At 42.2% G+C, this 24,029-nt stretch overlaps 2 protein-coding genes across 5 annotated transcripts in view; one reads left to right on the top strand and one right to left on the bottom strand.

Moving 5' to 3' along the window:
* Positions 1-44: 44 nt before the first annotated feature.
* Positions 45-23,217, bottom strand: marveld3 (MARVEL domain containing 3). 2 transcript variants are annotated; one of them, XM_079497695.1, is made up of 4 exons: positions 22,825-23,217; positions 3,686-3,894; positions 3,222-3,313; positions 45-2,892 (listed from the first exon to the last, which is right to left on the bottom strand). In XM_079497695.1, the coding sequence occupies exons 2-4, from the start codon at positions 3,877-3,879 to the stop codon at positions 2,282-2,284; spliced, it is 897 nt and encodes a 298-aa protein (XP_079353821.1). In that variant the 5' UTR covers positions 3,880-3,894; positions 22,825-23,217; the 3' UTR covers positions 45-2,281. The 2 variants fall into 2 exon arrangements, with proteins under 2 accessions (XP_079353821.1, XP_079353820.1); XM_079497694.1 differs by lacking the exon at positions 22,825-23,217 and adding an exon at positions 6,460-6,588.
* usp10 (ubiquitin specific peptidase 10) overlaps positions 9,052-24,029 on the top strand; it is a 53,943-nt gene continuing 38,965 nt past the window's right edge. For all 3 annotated transcript variants that reach the window (XM_079497693.1, XM_079497692.1, XM_079497691.1), the window contains exon 1: positions 9,052-9,405. In XM_079497693.1, coding sequence (XP_079353819.1) covers positions 9,385-9,405 — 21 coding nt within the window. In that variant the 5' untranslated portion in view covers positions 9,052-9,384. The remainder of the gene's footprint in view (positions 9,406-24,029) is intronic.

Genomic DNA, 24,029 nt, shown 5'->3' with positions numbered 1-24,029 from the left:
TGATGGTGGACAGATACTTTACCAATGCACCATATGAGCACCTTACTTGTTGTTTGAGTCATTTATTAAGACAAATGAAAGATGTTATACACTAGATTAAAAAATAGAATACATCACTAAAATATTTATTTAAAAAAAATGTATAGAACGGTTAAAAATACAAAAATATCAAAATACATAAAGTAATTCACTATTCACACTAGACAAGAGTTAACCCATTTAGACGAGTTAAAATCATTCACTTTGAAAGAATATATATTCAAAGATTTGTGCCACATTTTTACGATTTTTCAAAAATAGCAGACCTACAAGCTCGTCACTCAGTGGCACGCTATGAGCTTGTAGATCTGCTATTTTTCAATAGCTGAATTATAACATAATGTTTAAAACACCAAAAGGGGTTCCCGCCCAAAATGGGTTAGTGTAAAAAGTGAAATCTGTGCACAGGAAATCCTTAGATTTAAATGAACTCAGTGTTAAATGAGGCACCACAGTAGATTCAGTGATAGTGGAGTTAAATGAGGCAAACAAATGTAACATGTTATACAGTAGTATATTCATAGGAAAGGAGGTAGCAAGTATTGACCCACAGGACGTCACAAAACGTTTATACGGATTAAGTCGGGCAATAACTATTAGTCCGATTGCCTACTGCCACCGGCCCACCACACCGATACAAATAATAATAATAATCACACTTGTGTGAACTTTTATCATGATGATGATGTATGATGATGTATTGACCCACATGACTAGCCTGAATTTTCATTTTGTTTCACTTCATTATTCAATCCTGGCACGGCATCCACACTTAACCCATTTAGGCCTGACGTTGAAATTTAAAAAAAAAGTTCGCTCTGAAAGAATATATATATATATATATATTCAAAGATTTGTGCCGCATTTTCACGATTTTTCAAAAATAGCAGACCTACAAGCTCGTAGCGCGCCACTCGGTGGATCTGCTATTTTTCAATAGCTAAAGTATAACATAATGCTTAGTTAAAACACCAAAACGGGTTCCCGAGTCGCGCTATATCCTCACTTCGCATCTACATGGCGTTTTACAGTTAGGCGAAGTGATGGTGCGTTCGTGTTCAAAACAAGCTTGAAAATTAAAAAATATGGAAATAAATACTATACTATACTATTATCACATACCAACTACATGTTATTGTTCCTAATGTACACATGTACCTCTGTGATTGTTTCCAAGTTGTTTAACTGTACCAATAATTATTAATAAAATACTGAACTATTTGATTATCCCATTATGCTCTAATGCAAAATTAAAATAATAAGATCACATTCTTATCACATACCAACTAAATGTAATTGTTCCTAATGTACACATGTATCTCTGTGAGTATTTCCAAGCAGTTTAACTGTACCAATTTATAATAAAATATAGGCATTGGAGCGGATGGGGACTCTGGAATATTTCATTTTATAGATATTTAAAAATCACACCGTGTGAAGTGAGGGGCGCTCTTATCATCGCACATCATCATAAATCATCTCATTCCGGCCAATCAGAATTTGCGTCCTCACCTTCGTCTTCAATGTTTGTGTCACACAATGTTTGCGTAAACACAAACACTCAAAATTGTCCACTTATTGTCAATGGCATTTAATGTTTGTGTTAGGACAAAGTTTGTGTTTACACTAAAAGCTGGACATAGGAGGGGCTAGCGCCCCTCAAAACATTTGATGCCTCATTGGCTGCTGCAGTTCGTTGGACACGTGTCTCCAACGAAGGCAGAAGTCAAGCGGAAGTGCGGAAGGCCATGCGGAACGAAGGCACGCTGCGTTGTGGCCGCTGAAGTGCCCTTGAGCAAGGCATTGAACCACTACCATGAAATGTTCTATGAGCAGGGCCTGGCTGTAAACAAGTATCTGATGCTTAGTCCAGTTACCCTGGGTAAATATAGTAACGTTGCTTTGCTTTGCTTTGCGTTCAATCAATTCAATCCAAAGGAGCTTTATTGGCATCAGAGTGCATGAGAAAACAAACGTGCCTCTGATTGGCCTACTGAATGTCAGCTTCTGTGGCGCACGCACGTGGAAGCTTGGCAAGCTTCCGCTCATGCTTCCGTTATGCTTAGCAAGGAATCTGGGGAAAGCTTGCCTCCATGTTGCCCTCAAGAGAGACACAGAGCCGAAGGAGGCGTCTACCTTTTTATGTCTATGGTCACCAGAACATATTTCTTTTAGTATTGTGTGTAAGGATTAAACGGCTCAATCATTCTTGTTCTGTGCAAAAGTGAGGAGAAACGGCCACCTAAAGATTATTGTCCTCTGTTGCCTTTTGACTCTTTAACTCACGGACTGACCTGAACGCTCTGATGGCCAGAACGACACCCATGGTGAAGAGTATGACCCCAACAACCGCAAAGAGACCCCCTGCAATATCTGCCCCGTTGAATTGACACGTAAAGCCCTGATGCCCTTTACCCTTGTAGAGCTCCTCTCTCTCTTTGCAGATGGCAGTGTCGTAGGTCTCCTGTAGCTTGATGAAGTAGAAGGCCAGGGCAGGGATGTAACCCAGTGCAATCAGGACATTCAGCAGGGCCTCCACCAGAAGCACAAGGGGCCAGCGGTAAGTCACTCTGAAGACGCCCAGGGCGAGCATCACACACGCATAGGCCATCAGGGCTCCTCCGCAAGCCATGGTGAAGACATACGGAGGACGTTTAAGCTGATTATACAGCCGGTCCAGCTCCATCACCCTGTCTGCGTCAGCCCCAGTGAAGGCATTTGCTCCACCATAATAATAATGGTAGAGTCCTCCAAGACTCGCCAAGTTGCGGTAGCCTCCATCGTTGCTGTATGGAACCCCTGCACAGATGACTATAAGTAGATTCACACACACCTCCATTGCCTGGCAGAGACCTAGAAAATAACAGGATGTATGTGCTAACATGAATATGTGCATAAAACAAGCACAACAAAACAAAGCATAGTCCCAATACATCAAATCTGGCGATATTCCAACTGAATTAAAGGTCAAGTACAAACATGACATTTTATCACTATTCTATGGAATGGGGCAGAATTGGCTCAGGAGAGGCTTCCCCTTGAATAGTGTCACGGTTTCCTCTGCTATCCGTGTGTGAATTAAAGCACTTGAAAGCGCTTTGGATAAAGCACTATAATTGCACATTGACCATTTTATGTATTTAGTGCACTTGTGACAATAATCAAACGTAAAAGCAACTTGCCTCTGCTTGACAGGATGTATCCAAGACTGTAAAGTACTCGTCTGTGCTGTGGCTCATAATACTCCCCTTCAGATGAATAGACTGATGTCTCTCTGTACAGTACATACAAAACAAGATCAGCTGTCAGATCATCAGATACATTGAACTGAAAATCTTACTTTTTAAAAGCAGACAGTGGTAATTCTAGAAACCACCGCGCCTCCTTGCAATGCAACGTGTTGTGAGCTTGTTAGATTGGCTATTTTCAAATAGCAAAGTATATAATAGGCCTTTTAGATGTATGTTTTGTATCTAAATCTGTAACAATTGTAACTAGCTGTCAAATAAGAGTAGTGAACTAAAATATTTGCTTATGAGATGTAATGAAAATACCACTGCTGTACTTTTCTCCCTGGAAATAAAAACATCTGGGTTTCCGAGGCTACTGCTGTACAGACTATAGAAAGAAAGCATATGGTCTTTACCCTCTTGGGGGCTCTGGGTGATCTCTGTGAGCAGGTGGATCGTTGTAGGAGGGGTAGGTCCGCTCTTCTCTGTCTCTTCTGTCCCGATCTCTGTCACCAGTAGGGTGGTGTGTGTTGGGTGATGTTTCCCTCTTTCTGCTCCTGTGTTCAGCATACTTCTTCTCATTGTTTTGATGTCTGTCCCGGTCTGGCATCTCTCTAGACTACTCCTACATAAAAGATAAATTGATTATTATTAAAAAAAAATCGCCATTTTCATTTTGCAATGCAGATGCTCTTATGTAGAGCTAGGGTGACCAGATGTTCCCCTTGCATGGGACTGTCCCTCATTTCTAACTTTTCGTTCGTCCCACAAATTGAGACCCTGTCCCACATTGTGACTGGCAGGCATCAGTGTTCAAATGCCCTAATAGTTAATCCCCTAATAGTTGGTGTAATGTATTTTACACAACAAGAGTTTCTTCTTAAGCTAAACACAGAGATGTATTTAAAAACAGCAGGCAAAGAAGAGATGTTCTCAGAGATTGCATTTATTAGCAGAGAGACAGAGTACAACAGCTGAGCAGAATAAGCTCCCGCCTCCCGCCTCCTGAGTGGCACACATGCAGGGCTCTATAGAGCGTCGCAGTCCCGCCCCCTACCATGGACCAGGAAAGGATTCTCCGTTCATTTTCCTCATAGACATTTCAGAAAGTATTTATTTAAAGACGTTTACGCCGCGGACAAAGCCAACTCGAGTCGTGACAAATCATGACAACAAACAATTTTTTGGGCCGAACAAATAATTAGAAAGAAGAAAAAAACGGCAGGTTACAACACTTTTTTGTTGTTTTTCTTCTTTGTAATTATTTGTTTGGTCCAAAATATTGTTTGTGTTGTCATGAGTTGTCACGACTCGAGTTGGCTTTGTCCGCGGCGTAACCGTCTTTAAATAAATACTTTTTGAAATGTCTATGGGAAAAATGCATTGGAATTCATTTCCTGGTCCATGGTAGGGGGCGGGACTGCGACGCTCTATAGCCCTGACTGACTGCAGGACGCGGCCAGCTTTGACTGAGATATTTCACATTTTACAGCTTAATACTTTTTACAAGACATAGGTGAATACAGGGTGGGATGGGGAGTCGGGACAGAGGCACCTTCAAACACCTTGATTAAATAAAATAATTTGCAATTTGCCTTTTGTCAACATACTGTTTGTTAGGCACAGGAAGGAGAGATAAACCCAGACTGTCTCCACACATATACAATAGATTATATTGTATATGTGTGGAGTCTGGGTTTATCTCTCCTAGAATATTCTATAGACACCTTAAAGGAGCAGTGATTTGGGTGATTTGGAAAACATCCGGTCCACCCCGGTAACAAGATGTGCACATGCACACACACACTACAGTGGGGGGGGACACGCAACAGGTCAACAGCACGCACACCAAGGCCCGCCCCTGCTCGATCATGATTGGCGGAAGGCCCATCTCTATCCTGATTGGATGAAGGCTGGGCCACCTGGCCAAAAACGAAACCTAAGGTTTTTTGACCCCCAGGGGTAAACTGGGGACAGGTAGGAACTCCTTATATGGTCAGCACAGTGACTATAGTAGGGAGGATTATCACAACAAAACAAAAAATAAGTGATATTTGAATTAAGTGAAATCATACCTTTAACAGACCACACCACCTCTCCTAGAATGCAATGGAAACGTTCTAACTGCACTCACGTGTAAAAAAAAAAATGCCCCATCAAACTTCCAGATGCTGTTTTTCTCCCAGTGTGGAGGAAGAATGATTAGGATTTTTATTGTATTCTCTCACTCTATAATAAATATATAATCCATTGGTTTCTGTTGTGTGTGAGAACAATAATAGCAATTCAAAGCAGTTGTCCTCAAAACCACACCTCCAGTCGCTGCCATAAGAACGGGAGGTGCGTTCATAATCACGGCAGCAGAGCCTATTTGTGCACGGCTGCACGCGCACCTGCAGCCCTCCACTAGGCCGAGCGCATGGGGAGAGTATGTTTTGCACTAGCCGTCCGTCCGTGTGTGTGTGTGTGTGGACAGGAGGACATTGTAACACATGGCTGAACATTATTATGAACATAACTTATGAATACAACATTGGCTTTCTGTTGTAAAGCTCTCTCATTGTCTCTTTTCCAGTTTTTAAGCCTGTTAAAATAACATGAGAAAAGTTGCTGCTAAACCTGTCCCCCCCGTCCCACTTGTCCCACACAAGCGATACTTCTGTCCCTCAAAAGAATAGTTTGGATCTGCGTCCCCTACTGTATGTATACTTGCGAACTTGCTAAGTGCAAGATCAGAGTAAAATGGCACGAACCCTAGTCAACAAACGACAGGGTAAATCAATGGCCACTTACTAAATAGAGTGTATAGATAGAATCATTGAATTAATGACGGCTGTTTAGTGTTTGTGTTTACCACGCTGAGGTAGATTGCGTCATCGTTATAACGATATTGTTATCACATGCATGACTCACTCACTCTATATCGAATCTGATTCTGCAGTGCCAGTGTTCGGCTGATAACTTCACAACGAACCGCAGTGTCAGCGGTTTTCAAAGAGGGGTCCATTTGACTCTCAGGTAGTTTCCTTTGAGGGTTCAAATGAACCCTTCCAGATCAGTACAAAATGGAACCAAATGGACGCTTAATGTGGGTCCATTTAAGTTCCTTTTTTTTTGTCCTTGGAATAAATAAAAAAGGTGCGAGAACCACTGTTTCTATGAGAAGTGAAATGACGATTGCTTTGCTTACCTTTTCGATTCCGCACAAAACTGATTGTTTGTGATAGTTTTGTTGTTATGGCTGCCTTTTTCCTGCTTTGGGAATGTGCTGCATGACTCCTCCTATTATCAACCCACCTGTCCCGCAGATAGACTACAGTTGGTCCCGTGCCGTGCCGTGCGCCACACCCACTACAGTTGGTCCCGTGCCGTGCCGTGTGCCACACCCACTACAGTTGCAATGTTGCATTGCACGAATGTTTGATGATGAAAAACTACTCTACTGTCTGTAACCGCATGTCTGTCAGCTGCTTTGACTTCTTTAATGCTGTACTTTGCACCTGGCATGTCTGTCACTTGATAATATGGCAGATGCACTATCACCGCAGATTAAGAATATAATATTTTATTTATATCATCTGATGTGTCTGTTTTAATTTGTTCGTTTCATTTTCAGATAGGCGGCCAACATTAAATTAAAATAGGCATTGTTGTTACGATGTATTATCCACTTTGTATACACCTTTTCACGAGGGGTTGTGTGGAATTTCTATTTAGATTAAGGTTCAAACTTTTAGCTGGCAAATGCTACTATCAACCCGGAAGTGAAACACTGCCATAAGGAACATAAACGTTTCAAAATAAGTGTCTTGGAAGCATTGTTGCGGAAGATACGTGATTTTGTTGGGACAAATTGTCCTCCGTAGTTTCTGAGTCCAAAAACAATCAATGCGTAGTACAGTGAGATGAGATTCAATTTATTGTCAATGTAGCCTACAGTACAAGTACAGTACAGCGAAAGGTATTTCAACACCTGGTTCTCAGTGGAGCATGGGGATCCCCAGGGGTCCTTGAGGTCCCAGCTTAAATGATTGATCTTACCAAATGGACCTGTCATCTGTCTGTACTCCTGTACAAATGGAATCAAATGTACCAGACTAGTGGGGGGCTATAAATGCATAGCAAACTAGTGGGTCCACTCCTGGAAATGAGTTTGAGAACAGTACCAGTCACCACTATCACTATCAGTATAACGAAACATTTTCAGATGGGGGTCTGCACGGCCAAATGTGGGGGCCAACTCCATCAGACCCCCAGGTGCAACATGCACAGGATCCCCTGCAATTTGCATACCGGGAGAAGGTAGGGGTGGAGGATGCCATCCATCGGGTCTCCACATACCTGGACAAGGAAAGTGGCGCTGTGAGGATATTAATTATTTGATTTCTCAAGCGCCTTTAACACAATACAGCCCCCCCTTCTGAAAGACAAACTGACCAGTATGCACGTTGACCCACACCTTGTGTCCTGGATCATGGACTACCTCACTGACAAACCACAATATGTCAGGTTGAGGGACTGTACATCTGACACCGTGACCTGCAGCACTGCACAGGAGTCCCCCAGGGGACTGTGCTGGCCCCCTTCTCTTCACCCTTTACACGGCAGAGTTCAGACACTGCACAGAGATGTGCCACCTGCAGAAATTCTCAGACGACACCGCCATCGTCGGGTGGATTAAGGGGTGGGGAGGGGGAGTACAGGAAAGTGATTGAGAACTTTGTGGACTGGAGTCACCTGAACCGGCTTCAACTCAATGTCTCCAAAACAAAGGAGGTCGTGATTGACTTCCGGAGAGCCCGCTCCACCCCTCAGCCTGTTTCTATCGGGGGGGAGGTCGAGGCGGTCAAGTCATACAAGTTCCTGGGCGTGGAACTTGACCATAAACTGGACTCAGAGCCGGACTTACCGTTGGGCTAGGGTGGGCTGAAGCCCTGGGGCCCCCGACTAGGGGGCCCCCAAAAAATAAAATATATATATATATATTTTTTTTTAATTATAAAATTGTAAAGTGAAATCCAATTCAAGTGAAATGTGTGTATTGTTATTGTATTTAGTTGTATTATGGTTAAACCATTGAGAGCTTCTGCCTGCCTGCCTCTCTTTTTAGGGGCCTGGGTACCCCAAAATGAAAACAAAATAGCCCCTCTGCTGCGCGCCCCAAGGGGGGCCCTCAAATTTGCTCCAGCCCGGGGGCCCTCAGCAAGGTAAATCCGGCTCTGACTGGACTGGTCAGTCAACACAAACTGTCAGAAGGTCAGAGTAGGATGTATTTCCTGAGGACACTGGCCTCTTTCAACATCTGCAGGAAGTATTCAATCAATCAATCGATCAATTCCATTTCCATTTTATGTCTATGCAAATAACGAGACGATGGGAAAGGAAAACACTCCCCCCTTTTAATAAATCTGATTTGGCAGTGGTTCTCAACCAGTGGTCCGGGGACCACCAGTGGTCCTTGAAGGGATTCCAGGTGGTCCCCAGCTAAATGATGGAGAGTTGGTAACCAAATGGACCCTTATATCTTTAACCCTTGAGAGTTAAACATCAAGAGTTAAATTGTTGTCTGCATTGTTATTTTTGATCAACTGTTATCTCTCCTAATAGTACCAAGTTACCAACATCAATACAGCCAGGAATTGTGGACAACAAAATATTCAAAGTTTTGGGTCTGTGAGACTGTCATTAATGGTGGTGGTCTGAGCCAAAATAATGGGCCTGCCCTTGATATGAAAAACCACTGTTGTATGGTATGGGTGACTTTTACTGTGAAGTTGCAGAGTGGAAGTGGTTGTGTCCACGCGCTGTGCTGTCTCTACTATCGGCCTGGCGGCGCGCTGCTGCCTCTGCTCTGCTCTACCAGTGAGGAAGATGCGAGACAGAAATGGCGGCGACGGCAAGGGGAGCAGCATGATCTGCTGAATACAAGTAGAAGGATCTAAAAATACGAACTGTCGGGACCTTGTTGTCTGGCGGTGGTAAAACGATGGAAATGATGGCGAAGTAGGACGACCTTTTTTGTAATTGACATTACAAACTCACGACCTTTTCTCCCCGGCGGGAGAGTTTTCATCTTTTTAGGTGGAAAAGGAAGAGAACGAATCTCACCGGGAGCATGGCTTCTCACAGTAACCAGGTAGCTAGCTTAGCGGGCTAGCATTAGCTTGCAAAATAACTCACATAAAGCCTCAATAATGTGTCTGTCAACTGTTCCTCGTTTTACAGCAAATAGAACGAGAACAATGCCAAACAGCTATAGTTTATATAACAGTCGCGTCTGTCTGTACGACTTGTTTGTGTAAAAAAAAAAGAGAAAAAAAACAAGCTGGTCGTGTCATTGGTGGAAATACTGAAAGTGCTCGGTAACGTTTCATTCGTACAAAAATAGTCTGATTTAATGATTGAAAACCACATTATTTTGGTCGAGTGACACGGTCCAAGTATAAAGTTAATGCTTAATGCTTCCCTAAGCCTGTTTGAAGCCCCATTGAAACTCCAGGCAAGCAGCATGGGACTGGAGGCAAGGCAAGCAGGCCCCGACTTGAGCCCTGCCTCCATCCATTCAATGGATTCTGAATGTTTATCAAAGTCATGTCCAGTACCACACGAACTATCTACCAAACACCCTCACTCTGACTGACATGAGATCCCACAAGTGTCATTAGTTTTGTACCAGTGTGTTTGTTTGTGTGTGTGAGACTTAACATAACAGTGAGGTGACATAACGTTCAAGTGGCTGCGTGTTTCTGTGCATGATGATGATGATGGCCCACAGAGGCCTTTAACAAGATGTCTTATTTTTTATTATTACGACCACTTAGCGCCGTGTTAGGCTGGACATGACTGGATGTACAATCGCTTTGTGGTGCCATTTGGGGAATATGTTCAGAGTATCTACGCTGGATATACATTATGATTTGTCATTCTTATTCTGAGTTGGTTAGCATTTGGCTAGCAGAGTAGCTAGCTAGCGAGCAGCTTCTGGCAGGTGGTGTGACTGCTGTTGGCAGCCAAGCTAACTAGGTAGCTAGTAGATGAAATGCGACAGTGTGGGCCTTCTCTGAGAAGGGGACGTTTGTTGACTCCCGAGACGATTCTGACAGGTTATTGTGCTGGATTGTGCGGTGTTGCCGTGCATAGTTACACGTGTAACGTGGACACGTTTATTGGTTGTTGTAACGTAGCTGTTCTGGGCACGAAACTTTGCTGTCATGTGGAAACCAGGCCCATTTCTGATATGTGCTCCTTTCATACATGGAAGTCAAGTGTGCGAGTTAAGGAGTTCCCGATTAGTTACGAAGTTTAGCTCCACTTGAATGCATTCAAATTGAGACGGAAACTACTTAATCGAAATATACAGTCTTCCTGTTAGCTTTCGTTTTAGACATCGGATAAGTGCAGCTCACTTGGCATAGTCACATGCTGCAAGATATACTGGTTAAATGCTATTAAATAAATGAACAGAAGCGCTAGCTGCTTGTTCTACATACCATTGCACTCCTATGTTGCACTGTTTCCATTGATTTAAACCTAAGTCATGTTTGACCTCGAGTAACATAAAGTGTGTGTGTGTATAATATTTTCTTTGAGTTTAATTTGTCACAACTGCTTCATAACTAAAATACGGCCATAGACATGCTAGCACCTTTTCGCTATTTAGTAGACAACTGTCACTTATTAAGCCAGCAAGTTGCACATAAGATTGGTATAACTCAAGTTTACATGCTTGCTAACAAGCCAACATAAGCAAAGTTTTGCAAGCCATAATTCTTTTAGCGCTCACTGAAGAGTTGAGATGAAGAACCATTTATGTCCATAATTTATCCTGACGCCTCCCCCAAAAGTCTCATCTGTCCTCACCCCTAATTATGCAGTTACTATTTTTAGTGGAAACTGATTATTTTTGTCTTCTATTCTATGTGAAGATGGTGGTGTAGTAGTGTGGGAGGAGCATGCTTGACCAGATAGTATTTCATTATTTGCATTTACTTTATGACCACTATGTTGTCGGGCCATGTTTCATGACAGGGGAAAGTGGGGAATGCCGAAAGCATTTCTCCCTTCCCCTTGATCCCCCTCTTCTCCCCTTCTCTTATGGAAAAACTAATTTCACCCACTGTTTTACACTTGTAAACCTGTGCTGTGACAAAGTTGACACACACACACACACACACACCAGGCGATCACACACAAGAGTTGGGTCAGATTTCAACATGTCTCAGTAATAAAACATTGGCTGCCTCTACAACAGGTTTTTCTTACACTAGACATACTGAGTTATCAATAATTTTATTCAGCATGACACAATCTGGCTTGATCACAAAACTATAGGAAAGCCAGACATTGCCCCCCCCCCCCCCCCCCCCCCACTAGCTCCCGTCTAAACTAAAAGGTGATGCATCATGTTGCTCAAGTTTTTGCTCATGAATGCACAGTGTCTTGTCATGTCTGTGCAGGTGTGAAACCTTGCATATTAGGCCTATCTCTCTGGGACTGAACATTAACCACTTGTGAACTGTCATGTAGCACAGTAACCTAATTTCTTACTGATTGTGAGGTGACTCTTTTTCCACTCGCTTGTCATGTGTTCTTCAGCTTCCAGGCCATTGTATGGCATGAATTATGAATGGTGGTAGGACCATGATGGGGAATGTTGTAGCTAATGTCTTGTTCCTCACGCCTTACATATTTCAGAGTCGTAATATGCTAGTTTTATGACTAAGATATGGGTTACGGTTACGCAATTTGCAGTAGTAGTGTTCAGTTACTGATAATATTGCACTTTTCAAACGTACATGCTTCTCTAAAAAGTCAAATTGCTAAGAGACAAGCGTTCACACAGCATGAGAAAGTTACACAGGCTGTACCATGTTATCTATCAGCAGTTATTCCCCATATAATTTACAGGGGCTTTTTAGGTTTTGTTGCCATTGGGGAGGGTTTTAAAGACTGAAAACCGAGCCTGTGAGACACAATTAACCTGCCAGTGGTGACATCTGGCCTACCAAATTATTTTGTAAATAATTCAGCACATTTACAGTATCTGACATTCCCAAACGTAGGTGATTCTCAAAGTGGAGGGTCCAGGGTTTTCCAGGGGGTCCCAAGCTGCTGCTACAATGTAGTTTGGAACGAAATAGACCTTTAAATCTCGAATCACACCAATGGGTCGAGATGCAACAAAACGGTTTTAGCGGTCATCCTAGCGGAGTGATATGTCCTGTTGCACGTCGTCTGCACATGGTGGCGCAAGTCGACCAAGTGGTTCAATTGAATGGTTGCTTGCAACTACATGCGTCTTCGGAGTTGCATGTCAACCCATTGGTGTGGTTTGGGCCTAAGAGGTCTGTAACCCTGAGGCCCCTTTTCCACCGGTTGGTTCCTAATGGGAACCGGTTCAGTTCTTTTTGGTTTTTAGTCCATGAGCCAGAGCTCCAAATTTGGAATGTTAATTATGAATTGAATGGGCAAAACCATACCTATATTAGATTGTTATCACCATGAAACTTCCCCAGTTGAGTACACGAAGACAATGATTTATTTTATTACAAATTTTACATTTTTGAATATGCAAATGAGGCATTTTGTTGGAAGATATGCAAAATAATTGAAAATATGAAAAAGCTAATACTGTGGAAGGGTTATCATGTATTAATTTACTTGTGATCCTATAAAAAATGTAATATAGGTTTAGTTTTTCCCACCAATTTTGGAGCTCTGACTCATGGACTAAGAACCAAAAATAACTGAACCGGTTCCCATTGGGAACCAACTGGTGGAAAGGGGGTCTCAGAGTGTACAAATTGTACACAAGGAATTATGGGGTTCCACACCTAAATTTGCATGATAAATTGGAGATCCTTTTTAATGGGAGATTCTTGTTGTTTTTAGATTAATCGGCACCGGTTCGATCAATCAATCAGACCGATTAATTAGTCTTTACTGATAAACAACCCCAAAGTAACAGCTTGAACAGATCTACAAGCTCACAATATTAAATATAAAGTTATTAAAGTTAAATCTGACTTGCATAAGCCTGCTGTGCAGATACCCTGTTACATGTGTGTTTCAGAATGGACAAAATTATTATCCTTTTTTAATACAGAATGAGATCTCGACATCGGTTATCGGCCATAACAGAAATTAATTATATCGGATATCGATATTGGCCAAAATGTCTCATCGGCACATCCCTAATCCTTTTAATTAAAAAGTTTGAGAAACAATTATCAAGCACTTTTATCCATGTTTGGGGTGAACCACAGGCATGTGTTTTTTCTTTGCGTTTCTCTCAAAAAGAGACCGTGGACTATTGGGCTCCTATTCAATGAAAGAGCTTGTTTATCTCTGTTCTACTGAGTCAGTCAGTATGTCTGCCTGCATCTACAGGTGTTTTAACTAAACGTCCTCATTCACAAATGTAGTCTTCACAAAATGTATCAGTATGTAGTTAAAACACAAATCTTTCTTAAGTAACCAAGACGATCTGTCAAACTTCAATCTAATGATGATAGGCCCGAGGACAAACTTACTTGCTGACCCTTGCATTAAGGGATGAAATCAAGGGTGTATGGTCGGTTGCATGGTGTGGTCGGTTGCATGGTGTTTTTCAAACTTGTTTTGATGATCACATCAAAAATACTTATTTTGATCACCAGTAGATTCAAAGAAAACTAAAAGGTGTGTTCCAGGGTAAAGACATTCCTTTTACAAGCACACTTGGTAGTTCCAATATTTTCGAACAATTACACACCCCATACAGCCTTAAATTCATGGAGATTTGTTCCCCCCCATTCCTAAATCAATAATTTGATGACCGGCCCATCAAATTATTGGCTTAGGAATGTGACAAGACCTCCATGAATTCAAGGCTATCATGGGTGTGTAATTGATAGAATTTTTTGATTTTTTGAATGAACTACTGCTTCAATCCTGATTTTGTGCCTGTGTTTTCACTTGGCACAATTGAAATGGCAACACTCAACATTGTGTGGCCTGTAATTGGTCTGCTGTGGAGTGTGTTTCTGCATCGAGGATTGAAAGTTTAAGTCCTATTCATACTCTAGTTTTAGGTGATAAGGTGACCACCGAAAACTACAACATGACGTCACGCCACGGTGGTAAGCAACTCACCGCCCACCCAAACACATCTCTCTTTTTAAACGGTGGTCACCGTATCACCTAAAATTGGAGTATGAATGGGCCTTTAGTCTTTGAGTGGTGCTCATATAGGCTCTTTCGGGTACAGGCTTTAGTTTAGACATACTATAGAGCGTCGCAGTCCCGCCCCCTACCCTGGACCAGGAAATGATTCTCCGTTCATTTTCCTCATAGACATTTCAGAAAGTATTTATTTAAAGACGTTTACGCCGCGGACAAAGCCAACTCGAGTCGTGACAAATCATGACAACAAACACAATTTTTTGGGCCGAACAAATAATTAGAAAGACGAAAAAAACGGCAGGTTACAACACTTTTTTTTGTGGTTTTTCTTCTTTGTAATTATTTGTTTCGTCCAAAATATTGTTTGTGTTGTCATGAGTTGTCACGACTCGAGTTGGCTTTGTCCGCGGTTAACCGTCTTTAAATAAATACTTTAAGAAATGTCTATGGGAAAAATGCATTGGGATTCATTTCCTGGTCCATGGTAGGGGGCGGGACTGCGACGCTCTATTGGTCCGACTGTCATTAGACGACAACCTACCTCAAACACTAAACTAACCCTAACCGCAAGCACAGGAGCACCGCATGCCCGACTGTTGTTTCCGCATGTCGGTCCGTTGGTGTGTCTAATCTGCATGTGCATCCCGGCTCTTTCAACGTAGATTTTTTGTGTACGTCATTGTTGTTACCTCACCAGAGCTGCTCTTTTATAGTGAATGCAAAACAAAGGCACAGGCATGCTTCAAGAGATTTATGCAAAACGTGTCTGACCTTATTTGTAGTGGTGCTGCCGCCGCATTTTCACACTCCGCCAAGTTGTCCATTAATAATGCCTGGCATTCCACTATGAGAGAACCAGCAGAGTAGGCCTGGCTTTGTCCCCTGTCTATTATCTACTATAATATCATTGGCCATTTGGAAGCAACCCAGTTTTTAGATGATTAGGGGGGACATTCTGGGGGACAGAAGGTGATAAGCTGGAATTGATTGGTCAGCTACCCTATGTTCCTGAGGGTTTATATGGCAGTTGACCTATAGGTGCACCTGAAGTTCCACCACGAGCAACCTTGCTACTTAATATAGGGAATGTACCACATCAACACATGGATGAAACTCGAAGGCTGGACATGTTACTGCGGATGGCTTGGTAGAATTCACAGCTGAGGAGAGACACTGGAGTTTATCCAGGAACAAAGGAATATCTGTCCATCTAGGCTGACCTTCAAACCTTATCTTGGACATTGAAGCTCCTGGAGCAAAATGTTAATTTCAACATTTGGCCCCAGAGGTGGGGTTAATAATGAGACGTGGAGCCCGAGCTGTGCTGTTCACTTGGCTTGTGTGCTCTAACCCCCCCCCCCCCCCCCCTAATTGTAAATGGCAGACCTAAGCTCACAAAGTGGCTCGGTAATGATAGTGAAGTTGCAAAGCGCACGCACGCACACACATTGTCTGCACATGCATTCGCGCACGCACACACTCATCGCACACGTCGTGCAAAAATATAGTGTGCTCTTGCAGCTGAGCGCAGCCGGGGTACGCCACACGGAGACTCGACATGAATCGCGATACATTGATTAGATAATAACATGAACCTTGTGTTTCTGTGGAGAAGTGGCGTTAAAGTCAACGTGCTCTACCACCTTTGCATGAAAGGATTGCAGCACTGGTAAAATCCAAGCACACTTCTAACTCTAAGGAGGACTTTTGTGTTTGTTCGACATGCTGCCGTTTTCGCTACTAGGCTGCCTACACGTCTCCGACACTCTGTCTCGCTTGAAGTTTGCATCCATACTACTGATCCAAGACCAGTGGGTGTATCTCCACCCCACACAGTCCTGTAGGTGGGGTGACGTCACCATAGCCACTTGCATGCATGGTCAGACACAGCCCAGAGGCCGCTTTGCCGTCCCATTGGCTAGAAGCAGCCAATCAAGAGTAGCTAGCTGATGACGAGGTCGCGTACATTCTGAAGGCTTTCATTAACCAGCTTGCAGCTGTTTATTTTTGTTAACACTGAAGGAGCAGCGCTATCTGCTATGCTATCGGCTATGCCCCAACTGTCTGCAGCCTGCAGTGTTCGTCAGTGATAAGCGCCCACTTTTCCTTATCTGTTCCATGTTTTAAGGTCAGGTCGGGGAATATGACGGCGCGATTTATTTGACAACTGACCTGCTCTCTGCAACGAGAGAGCATTAGAGCTAACCTGTGTGCATGGTCTGTGCCTGTGAGCAGTGTTGCCAGATTGTGAGAGAAATAAGCAACCGGGTCCATGAAACGAGCCCAAAAGAAGCCTGTCTAGGCTATTTCAAAATTGCCGATCTGTCGGCTCACAATGCGTCCCATTGTGATGCGTTGAGCTTTTTTATCTGCTATTTCCAAAACGATCATGGAAAAAATGGACAAAATGTGGAATATTCTTTGAAACATTTTAACAACACTAATCTTGTATGGGGGTTCCTGTGACAAATGCATTAATCTGGGGGTCCTTGACATAAAAATGTGTGAGAATTACTGGTTTAAAGGGGAATACCACTCATTTTCAACATTGAACTATGTCATTAATATACCTTGGAGTTGTTGTGTGGACATAATAAAGTCCCCCTTTACGTGGGGTCATGACATCGGTGACATCAAGATGTACTTTACAAACCTGAAAGAGTACACCTTTGTGATGTCATGATCACATGACACCAGGCTCTAGACCTCCAGTTCTAGGCTAAACAGAAGGGTGGGGACTTTAAAAAAAAATTATGTCCACACAACTAAGGTAAATGACAGTTCAATGTTGAAAATGTAGGAATAAGCCCAAAAAAACGCAACCGGTAACTACCAATATTTACACGCAATTTTACAGAAAAAAAGTCCAAGGTCCCTCATAATAAGCCGACATGGCAACGGAACCCGGGGTCTGGGATGCGCTCAGCTGCAGCCCATTGGCTCATGACACGAGCAGTCGAGCACACGACCAATGGGACAGCGCATTCAGTGTTGCTAAGATACCATCCCCCACTACCTGGGACGATGGGATCTATTCTCTCAAACCACAACAAGCCTTGGAGTATATATAACTATGCAACAAGCAGGTCAAGCGTCACTGACAGTTAGCAGTAGCAGCACAGGAGTTTCACAAAATTCACCCACAGTGCTCGACAGTGCGAGTAGGTGGTACACTCATTTTACCGTGCAAATTGTTAAATGCAATTTGTAGCACCCGTGCGATTAGAGAATTTGACCGTTAAATCTATGAGTCGCAGTTCTATGAGTCGCAGTTCTATACCTTTAATTTATATTTCTGTAGTACGGCGGTGTCTTTCGCCAAAGAGAGCAGATCTACAAGCTAACACGCACCGCTCCTCCCCACTGACGAGAGCGAACGCAGCAGGATAGCATCACGGAAGTAATTGCTTGTTCTCCCCCGACACGTTTAATACTAAAGTTATTTGCAAAGTTTGTAATGTTCGAACGTCACTCGATATAACTTTTAACCAAACACGGGTGAAACAGCATGCACGGTGCACACGTGCACGCACATGGCCGGATTATTATCGATCAATAACTAGAGTTGTACCGATACTGGTATCGGTTACTCGGGCCGATACCACCCTCAAGTACTCGTACTCTGAACCGGCCCTGATACTCTGACCCGACTATACTTACTAAGACTATATAGCTTAGTAAGTTAGTCTACTGTAGCTGTATATATGTTGTGTCTGAAGCAGTCAAAGCCATGGAGAATGTTACAATACTAATTCACCATTGAGCAGCCAGCCCTGCACCGAATGTCACATGATGGAACAGGTGATAAAAACATATAGATTATCTATCCATCCATCCATCCATGAGCAACATAAAAAATGAATTGATTATCTATCTATCTAAAAAACGAATAGTTTTATCAGCATAAAAACAAATTGATTATATAGATTATATAAAAACAAACAAACTATTGTGATGAATATTGTTGTGATAATGGCTGAAAAGATTGTTATATAATATTTTGCCATATCACCCACCCCTACCTCATATAATTTTATTAACCCATTTTGACCTGAGATCAGATTAAAAAAATGTCTTCTATATCCTTATATATTGCCTGGCCCTGTATCGTCAATGGCCCTGTATCGCTTTTGTATTATGTCATATCAGCAAAATATAGATTTGCATGTTGACATTGAGGGAAATTAAGATTCTCAGATTTCTTTTTTTTTTTTTTTACAAAAGCGGCGCCGATTAACCGATTAATCGATCGATAACCTTATCAAAACGTATCGATTAACTATAAATGCATGAATTGATAATTCCCATCCCTAATAGCAGAGAATCTGTTGAGGGACATTGCTGGTTGGACAACAGTTAGTTAGGTTAGTAAACACTACAGTGTCACAGCCATGACAACATTAAATGTTTTAGCCGTTTTTCAAGTGTTAACATTTTTTGTTTCAGCCCAGAATTTCTATTTTGATCCTAAAAACGCAGCTTATCAATTAATCGGTAATTGATCGATAAGGTCACTATCAACTATCAATGAATGAATCGATAATTTGCATCCCTAACGCCTGTTGCTTTTATTTTAGACCCATCTCTTAACACTAGCATGTCTGAGAGGTCATTTTGATCGTTTTTGAGTGGTGCAACCACTCCAAGGAACAGCTATGGGACTATGTTTAGAGTACCAGTAGGGGAAAAAGTGGCACTGTTGTGCCAGAAAGAGAGAGATAGTGTTAGAACCAATAGGAACTGTCCACGTTACCATGGGAGCTGTGTTTTCAGTGATGGACTCCCTTCCTAGGCGTGGTACAACATGTCCTTTATTCTGACTCAACTAGGCATGTGTGTCAGTCATATGCTGCAGGAGCAGAAAAAGGAACATTTGTGTTATCTAAATGTAATCCCAAAAAACCCCCCCAAAAAAACCATTAGGAACTGAAATTGGAACGATACAGAGAAGACATTGGAACGATACAAATTGGAACGATACAGTGAACCAATAGGAACTGAAATTGGAACGATACAAATTGGAACGATGCAGAGAACCAATAGGAACTGAAATTGGAACGATACAGAGAACCAATGGGAACTGAAATTGGAACGATACAGAGAACCAATGGGAACTGAAATTGGAACGATACAGAGAACCAATAGGAACTGAAATTGGAACGATACAGTGAACCAATAGGAACTGAAATTGGAACGCTACAGAGAACCAATAGAGGGGAGTTGCACCACTCAGTTCACACGGATGTGATTTTATTTTAGATTTTGAAGTTGATTATCTTTGCCCATGAAGCTTTCAGAAGCTTTCATGACCATCATCACCGTTCCGTCATCTCAGAAATCTTTGACATCTGAAACATTTTCTAAACATGAATTTGTGTCACATTTAGACCCAACAGCCAGATCAAAGATTTTCCTAGAAGCTTTGTCATTGGTCGATTTGCCTGTCTGCTTCCTGATTTGTTAGGCATTGCGACCGGGGTTTTTTCCGACCATTGACAAAGCTTCTAGGAACATCTTTGAATGCAGGTTGTGGACCCTAGATGTGTCACAGAGACTAAATCTTTTGGGAGGTTTTTACCCATTGTTGGCTGACTGAATACCACTTGGCGACGGCGTGTGTGTGTGTCATGACATTGGCTATATATATATCATAGTTTCATTATTTATAGGAAAATTAAAACTTTGCCTTGTGTAGGTGTCAACGCAATCATCAATGGGTAATGCAACTCCTTCTCTATCTATCCTAATGGTTATTCTTAAATTATTTTATCACTTTATTATGCTAGGCCCACCTAGCCCTGTTCGCTGTGTGTGTGTGTGTGTGATGTCGTCACTGGAGTGTGTTGAAATAATACAGATGGCTAATTTGTGGTAATCCTCAGTCCAAACGAACAGCAAGGGAAGCTTAGTGTGGTACGTGTGGCATGCCTGCAGAAAGAGGCAAAGGGACATTCTTTCTGTTGTGATTGTATTAGCCGTCCTGAGGCCGTTGGATTATAGCTGGCTGTTTGTCGCTTGTAGTGCCATTTCAGCAATGTGGGCCCTGGTGTGGGTCCTCGTTTGCAAAGAGTTACATATGCTTGAGTTGCACTTTCTTTTCTCTGTACCTCCCTTTTCATGTCCCACTGTTTAATGCGCTGGTAGGATTAACTGTGTGACTAGTGAGTTCATTTCACCTTTTCTCCATTGCTCTAGAGTCTAGACAATCACCACTACTTTTGTTTGTGTCTGGAAAAAGTGTCATTTAGTTTAATTTAAAACAATATTTTGGATATTACTTACACCTTTGTTTCCATAGAGAATAAATGTAGCATGCAGTTTTTGAATGGGCAAATTGGGCACTATTGACTGGTATTCCCTAAGCCAAACTATGTTGTATGACATTTTAAGGCACTTTCACTTCTGCGATCAATGTGTAGCAACAACAGGGCATCTGCAATTACAGTGTAAGGGATTAAGTTAATTATAGCCAGTGGAGGGAAAGCAGGTTATCTTCACAAAGCAATGAGGAGGAAATACTTGTACTGGAGTATAATTCCACTGCAAAAAGGTCTTGTCTTGCTGTGCTGTTTGCTTTCCCTCATTTGGGCTAATCCCTTTTGTAATTCTTGATTTACTAATGCATATTATTCATATTTAAAGTAGCAACACTGATATATATATATATATATATATAATGGCAGCTCTTTGTTTCACTATTCATTTTGTTAAAGTTAACAAGGTTCGGTGCAGTAAGCAAAAAAAATGACTAATGCTGTGTAATTTGACGATTAAAATGTCTGACTACTGTGCACCTCAACAAGTCGGTGAGAAACGTGCTAGCAACAGGTAATCCCTGTTTGAACCCATGGGATTTTAGGGTCACAAAAGGTCTTAAACTAATTTGCTATAGACTGGCTCATGCTTTTAAAACTGATCAATTAACTAAGTGGTCCTTCTTTGTTTTAAATGTTTAAAAACATAGAAGCAGCACCAATTACTGTCAAGATCACAGCAATTGGTTTGACCGTTTGACCGCCAGGATTAATCTATTTATTATATTTATTTATTGCCAAGGTTTTTCCTCTTTCAACCCTTATTTTGAAGAGCCAAATATCCGTAACCGGATGTTGTGATGACGTAATGCTGTGTGTGGTGTCTTGACCGGTTGCAGAAAAAACCCGACCGAGTATCACAGCGCCTGCTGTCGGCCGTAGAAAACCCTTGTTTTCACCAGAAACGACGTTCATTGCACCGATTTGGAGATGCAGGCCATTGAAAGCTGCACATAGAGTGCAAGTGGATGCGCTCGCATCTTCAAAATGGCCACGTCCGCTGTCACACTTTACACTGGGATGCTAACGAGGGACTATCGATGCGATCCGATCAAAACATGGATTAAAGAATATAAAGCCCAGAAAAAGTAGGCTACGCGGTTGGCGGGCTGCCAGACAAAAGTTAATCTACGCTTCTGTCTGGCTCCGTGTTAAAGGTGATATAGACCATTGGTTCCCAAACCTTTTTTACTGATTTTATTATGCTAGGCCCACCTAGCCCTGTTCGCTGTGTGTGTGTGTGATGTCGTCACTGGAGTGTGTTGAAATAATACAGATGGCTAATTTGTGGTAATCCTCAGTCAGAAAATATTTGGCTCTCCAAGTACCATAATAACTGATGTTAAAATAGGAGCTTATACCTGCCCTTTTTGTTCCATTCCTAAGCCAATAATGCTGCTGCTCTGACAAGACTGTCTAAATCAGTAATCGGCACAACTGATGATATTTCTAATGTGATTAATCCGTTCTCAAATCTTCTATTAACGGCTAGGTGTGCTGTCATGCTCATTTCAGCACGGCTGGATAGCCTATTTTAACAAATTGCTTGGTCAGATGAACTACCTGTAGTAATGTAAATATTTCTATTCCACTTTTGTCCCCCCCCCCCCCCCTTTTGGGGCGACTCCTCTGTGTACCACCAGATGGGGCTCAAGTGCCACCAGTGGTACTAGTACCAGTGGTTGGGAACCTCTGATATACACAACTTTTAAGCCAAAATGTAATATATATACACAGTGCATCCGGAAAGTATTCACACTCCTTCACTTGCATCACATTTTGTGTTGTTACAGCCTCATTTAAAAAATGATTACATTTGTTTTTTTTCTCATCAATCTACACACAATACCCCATAATGATGATGTGTGAATTTATGTACATCCAGTTTCTTATTTTTAATAGATTAACGGAGAAAAAGAACATCATTATGGGGTATTGTGTGTCGATTGATGAGGGAAAAAACGAATTTAATCCCTTTTGAAATGAGGCTGTAACAAAACGAAATGTGGTAAAAGTGAAGGAGTGTGAATACTTTCCGGATGCTATATATATATATATGTATATATATGCGCGCTTACTTGCTTATGGCTGTCCATCGATTTTGATGATGACATTGCTCCATTGCTTGCATGTGGCTATGCAGGCCAATGTGTGAGCCGTATGGATTGCCACATGTGGGGCAGATGAAGTCCTCAGATGAGGGGAGGTCCCCTGCAGCACGCTGGTGTCTCTGTACTGTATGCGCTGCTGTTTTCTCCTCTCCGTGGTCGGCTTCTGAAGGTGTGCGATGCCCTCGTGGCTGATGGCGATCAGCAGCCAGGTCTTCCAGTGCAGAGGGGTGGATAGCACAGCGCTTCAGGACACACACACCCAGACAGACAGACAGACACAGGCTTGACACTGTTTTGATTATAATTACCTTAAATATAATGTCAACTCAATTTCATTGTAACTAAGATCTTTTATATATCTTAATGCCATATTTAGCCATTATGAGCACAAATATCCGATGCGTCCCTCCCAGGCCCAGGAGCTGAGCAGCAACAACCCATAGCCTGAAGTGACATGGCTTGATGGGAGGGGGGGGGGGGGGGTGGAGCCAGATTTGAATCTGGAAACATCACTGACTTATGTGTACAAACACTGAATGTTATATCTCCTTTAAGTTCGTATCTGCTGTCTGTAGGCATGTCGCGGTACTAGAATTTCCCCACCGGGCTTATCAACACCGGTAACACAGAATTCAACCACTAGGTGTCCTAATAGCCTCTCAATGATCCAGAAACAGAAACTACAACAGAACTGCACTTCTAATTTCGAATGTAACTTGTCGAGGATTTAGGCAGCAGGCAGGCACGTTCAAAAATACAACTAGAAGATAAACAACCCAGCAGAACACCTCGATGTCCTTTTCACTTTTATTTTAATCACTGAGACCAACAACAGACGTGTTTCAGCTCAAATAGCCTCCATCAGCGCTGATCAAGACGCTAGCAGAAAATCATTACAAGATGAATCTAGAGCGCATTGTTGCTACAAGGTTATTGACTTATTGTGAGTAAATAAATCACTAAAACATTGTGGAAGTAAGCTCGCCGTACCGTAAGTCCAATGCAGCTTTTAACTCAATGTTGGAAGACCTTTCTCTACACCAGCGGTTCCCAAACCTTTTTGGCCATGCACCCCCTGTTAGTGCCCGACCTAGCTGACGCACCCCCACATGGAAATATAAATTGAATAAGCTATAAAGAGACATATATTTCCTATTTATCCACATATATGC

The sequence above is a fragment of the Electrona antarctica genome (genome assembly GCF_951216825.1).
Source record: "Electrona antarctica genome assembly, chromosome: 3".
NCBI lineage: Eukaryota > Metazoa > Chordata > Actinopteri > Myctophiformes > Myctophidae > Electrona > Electrona antarctica.
The sequence above is the reverse complement of the archived record's forward strand: the minus strand, read 5'-3'. Positions and strand labels throughout refer to the sequence as shown.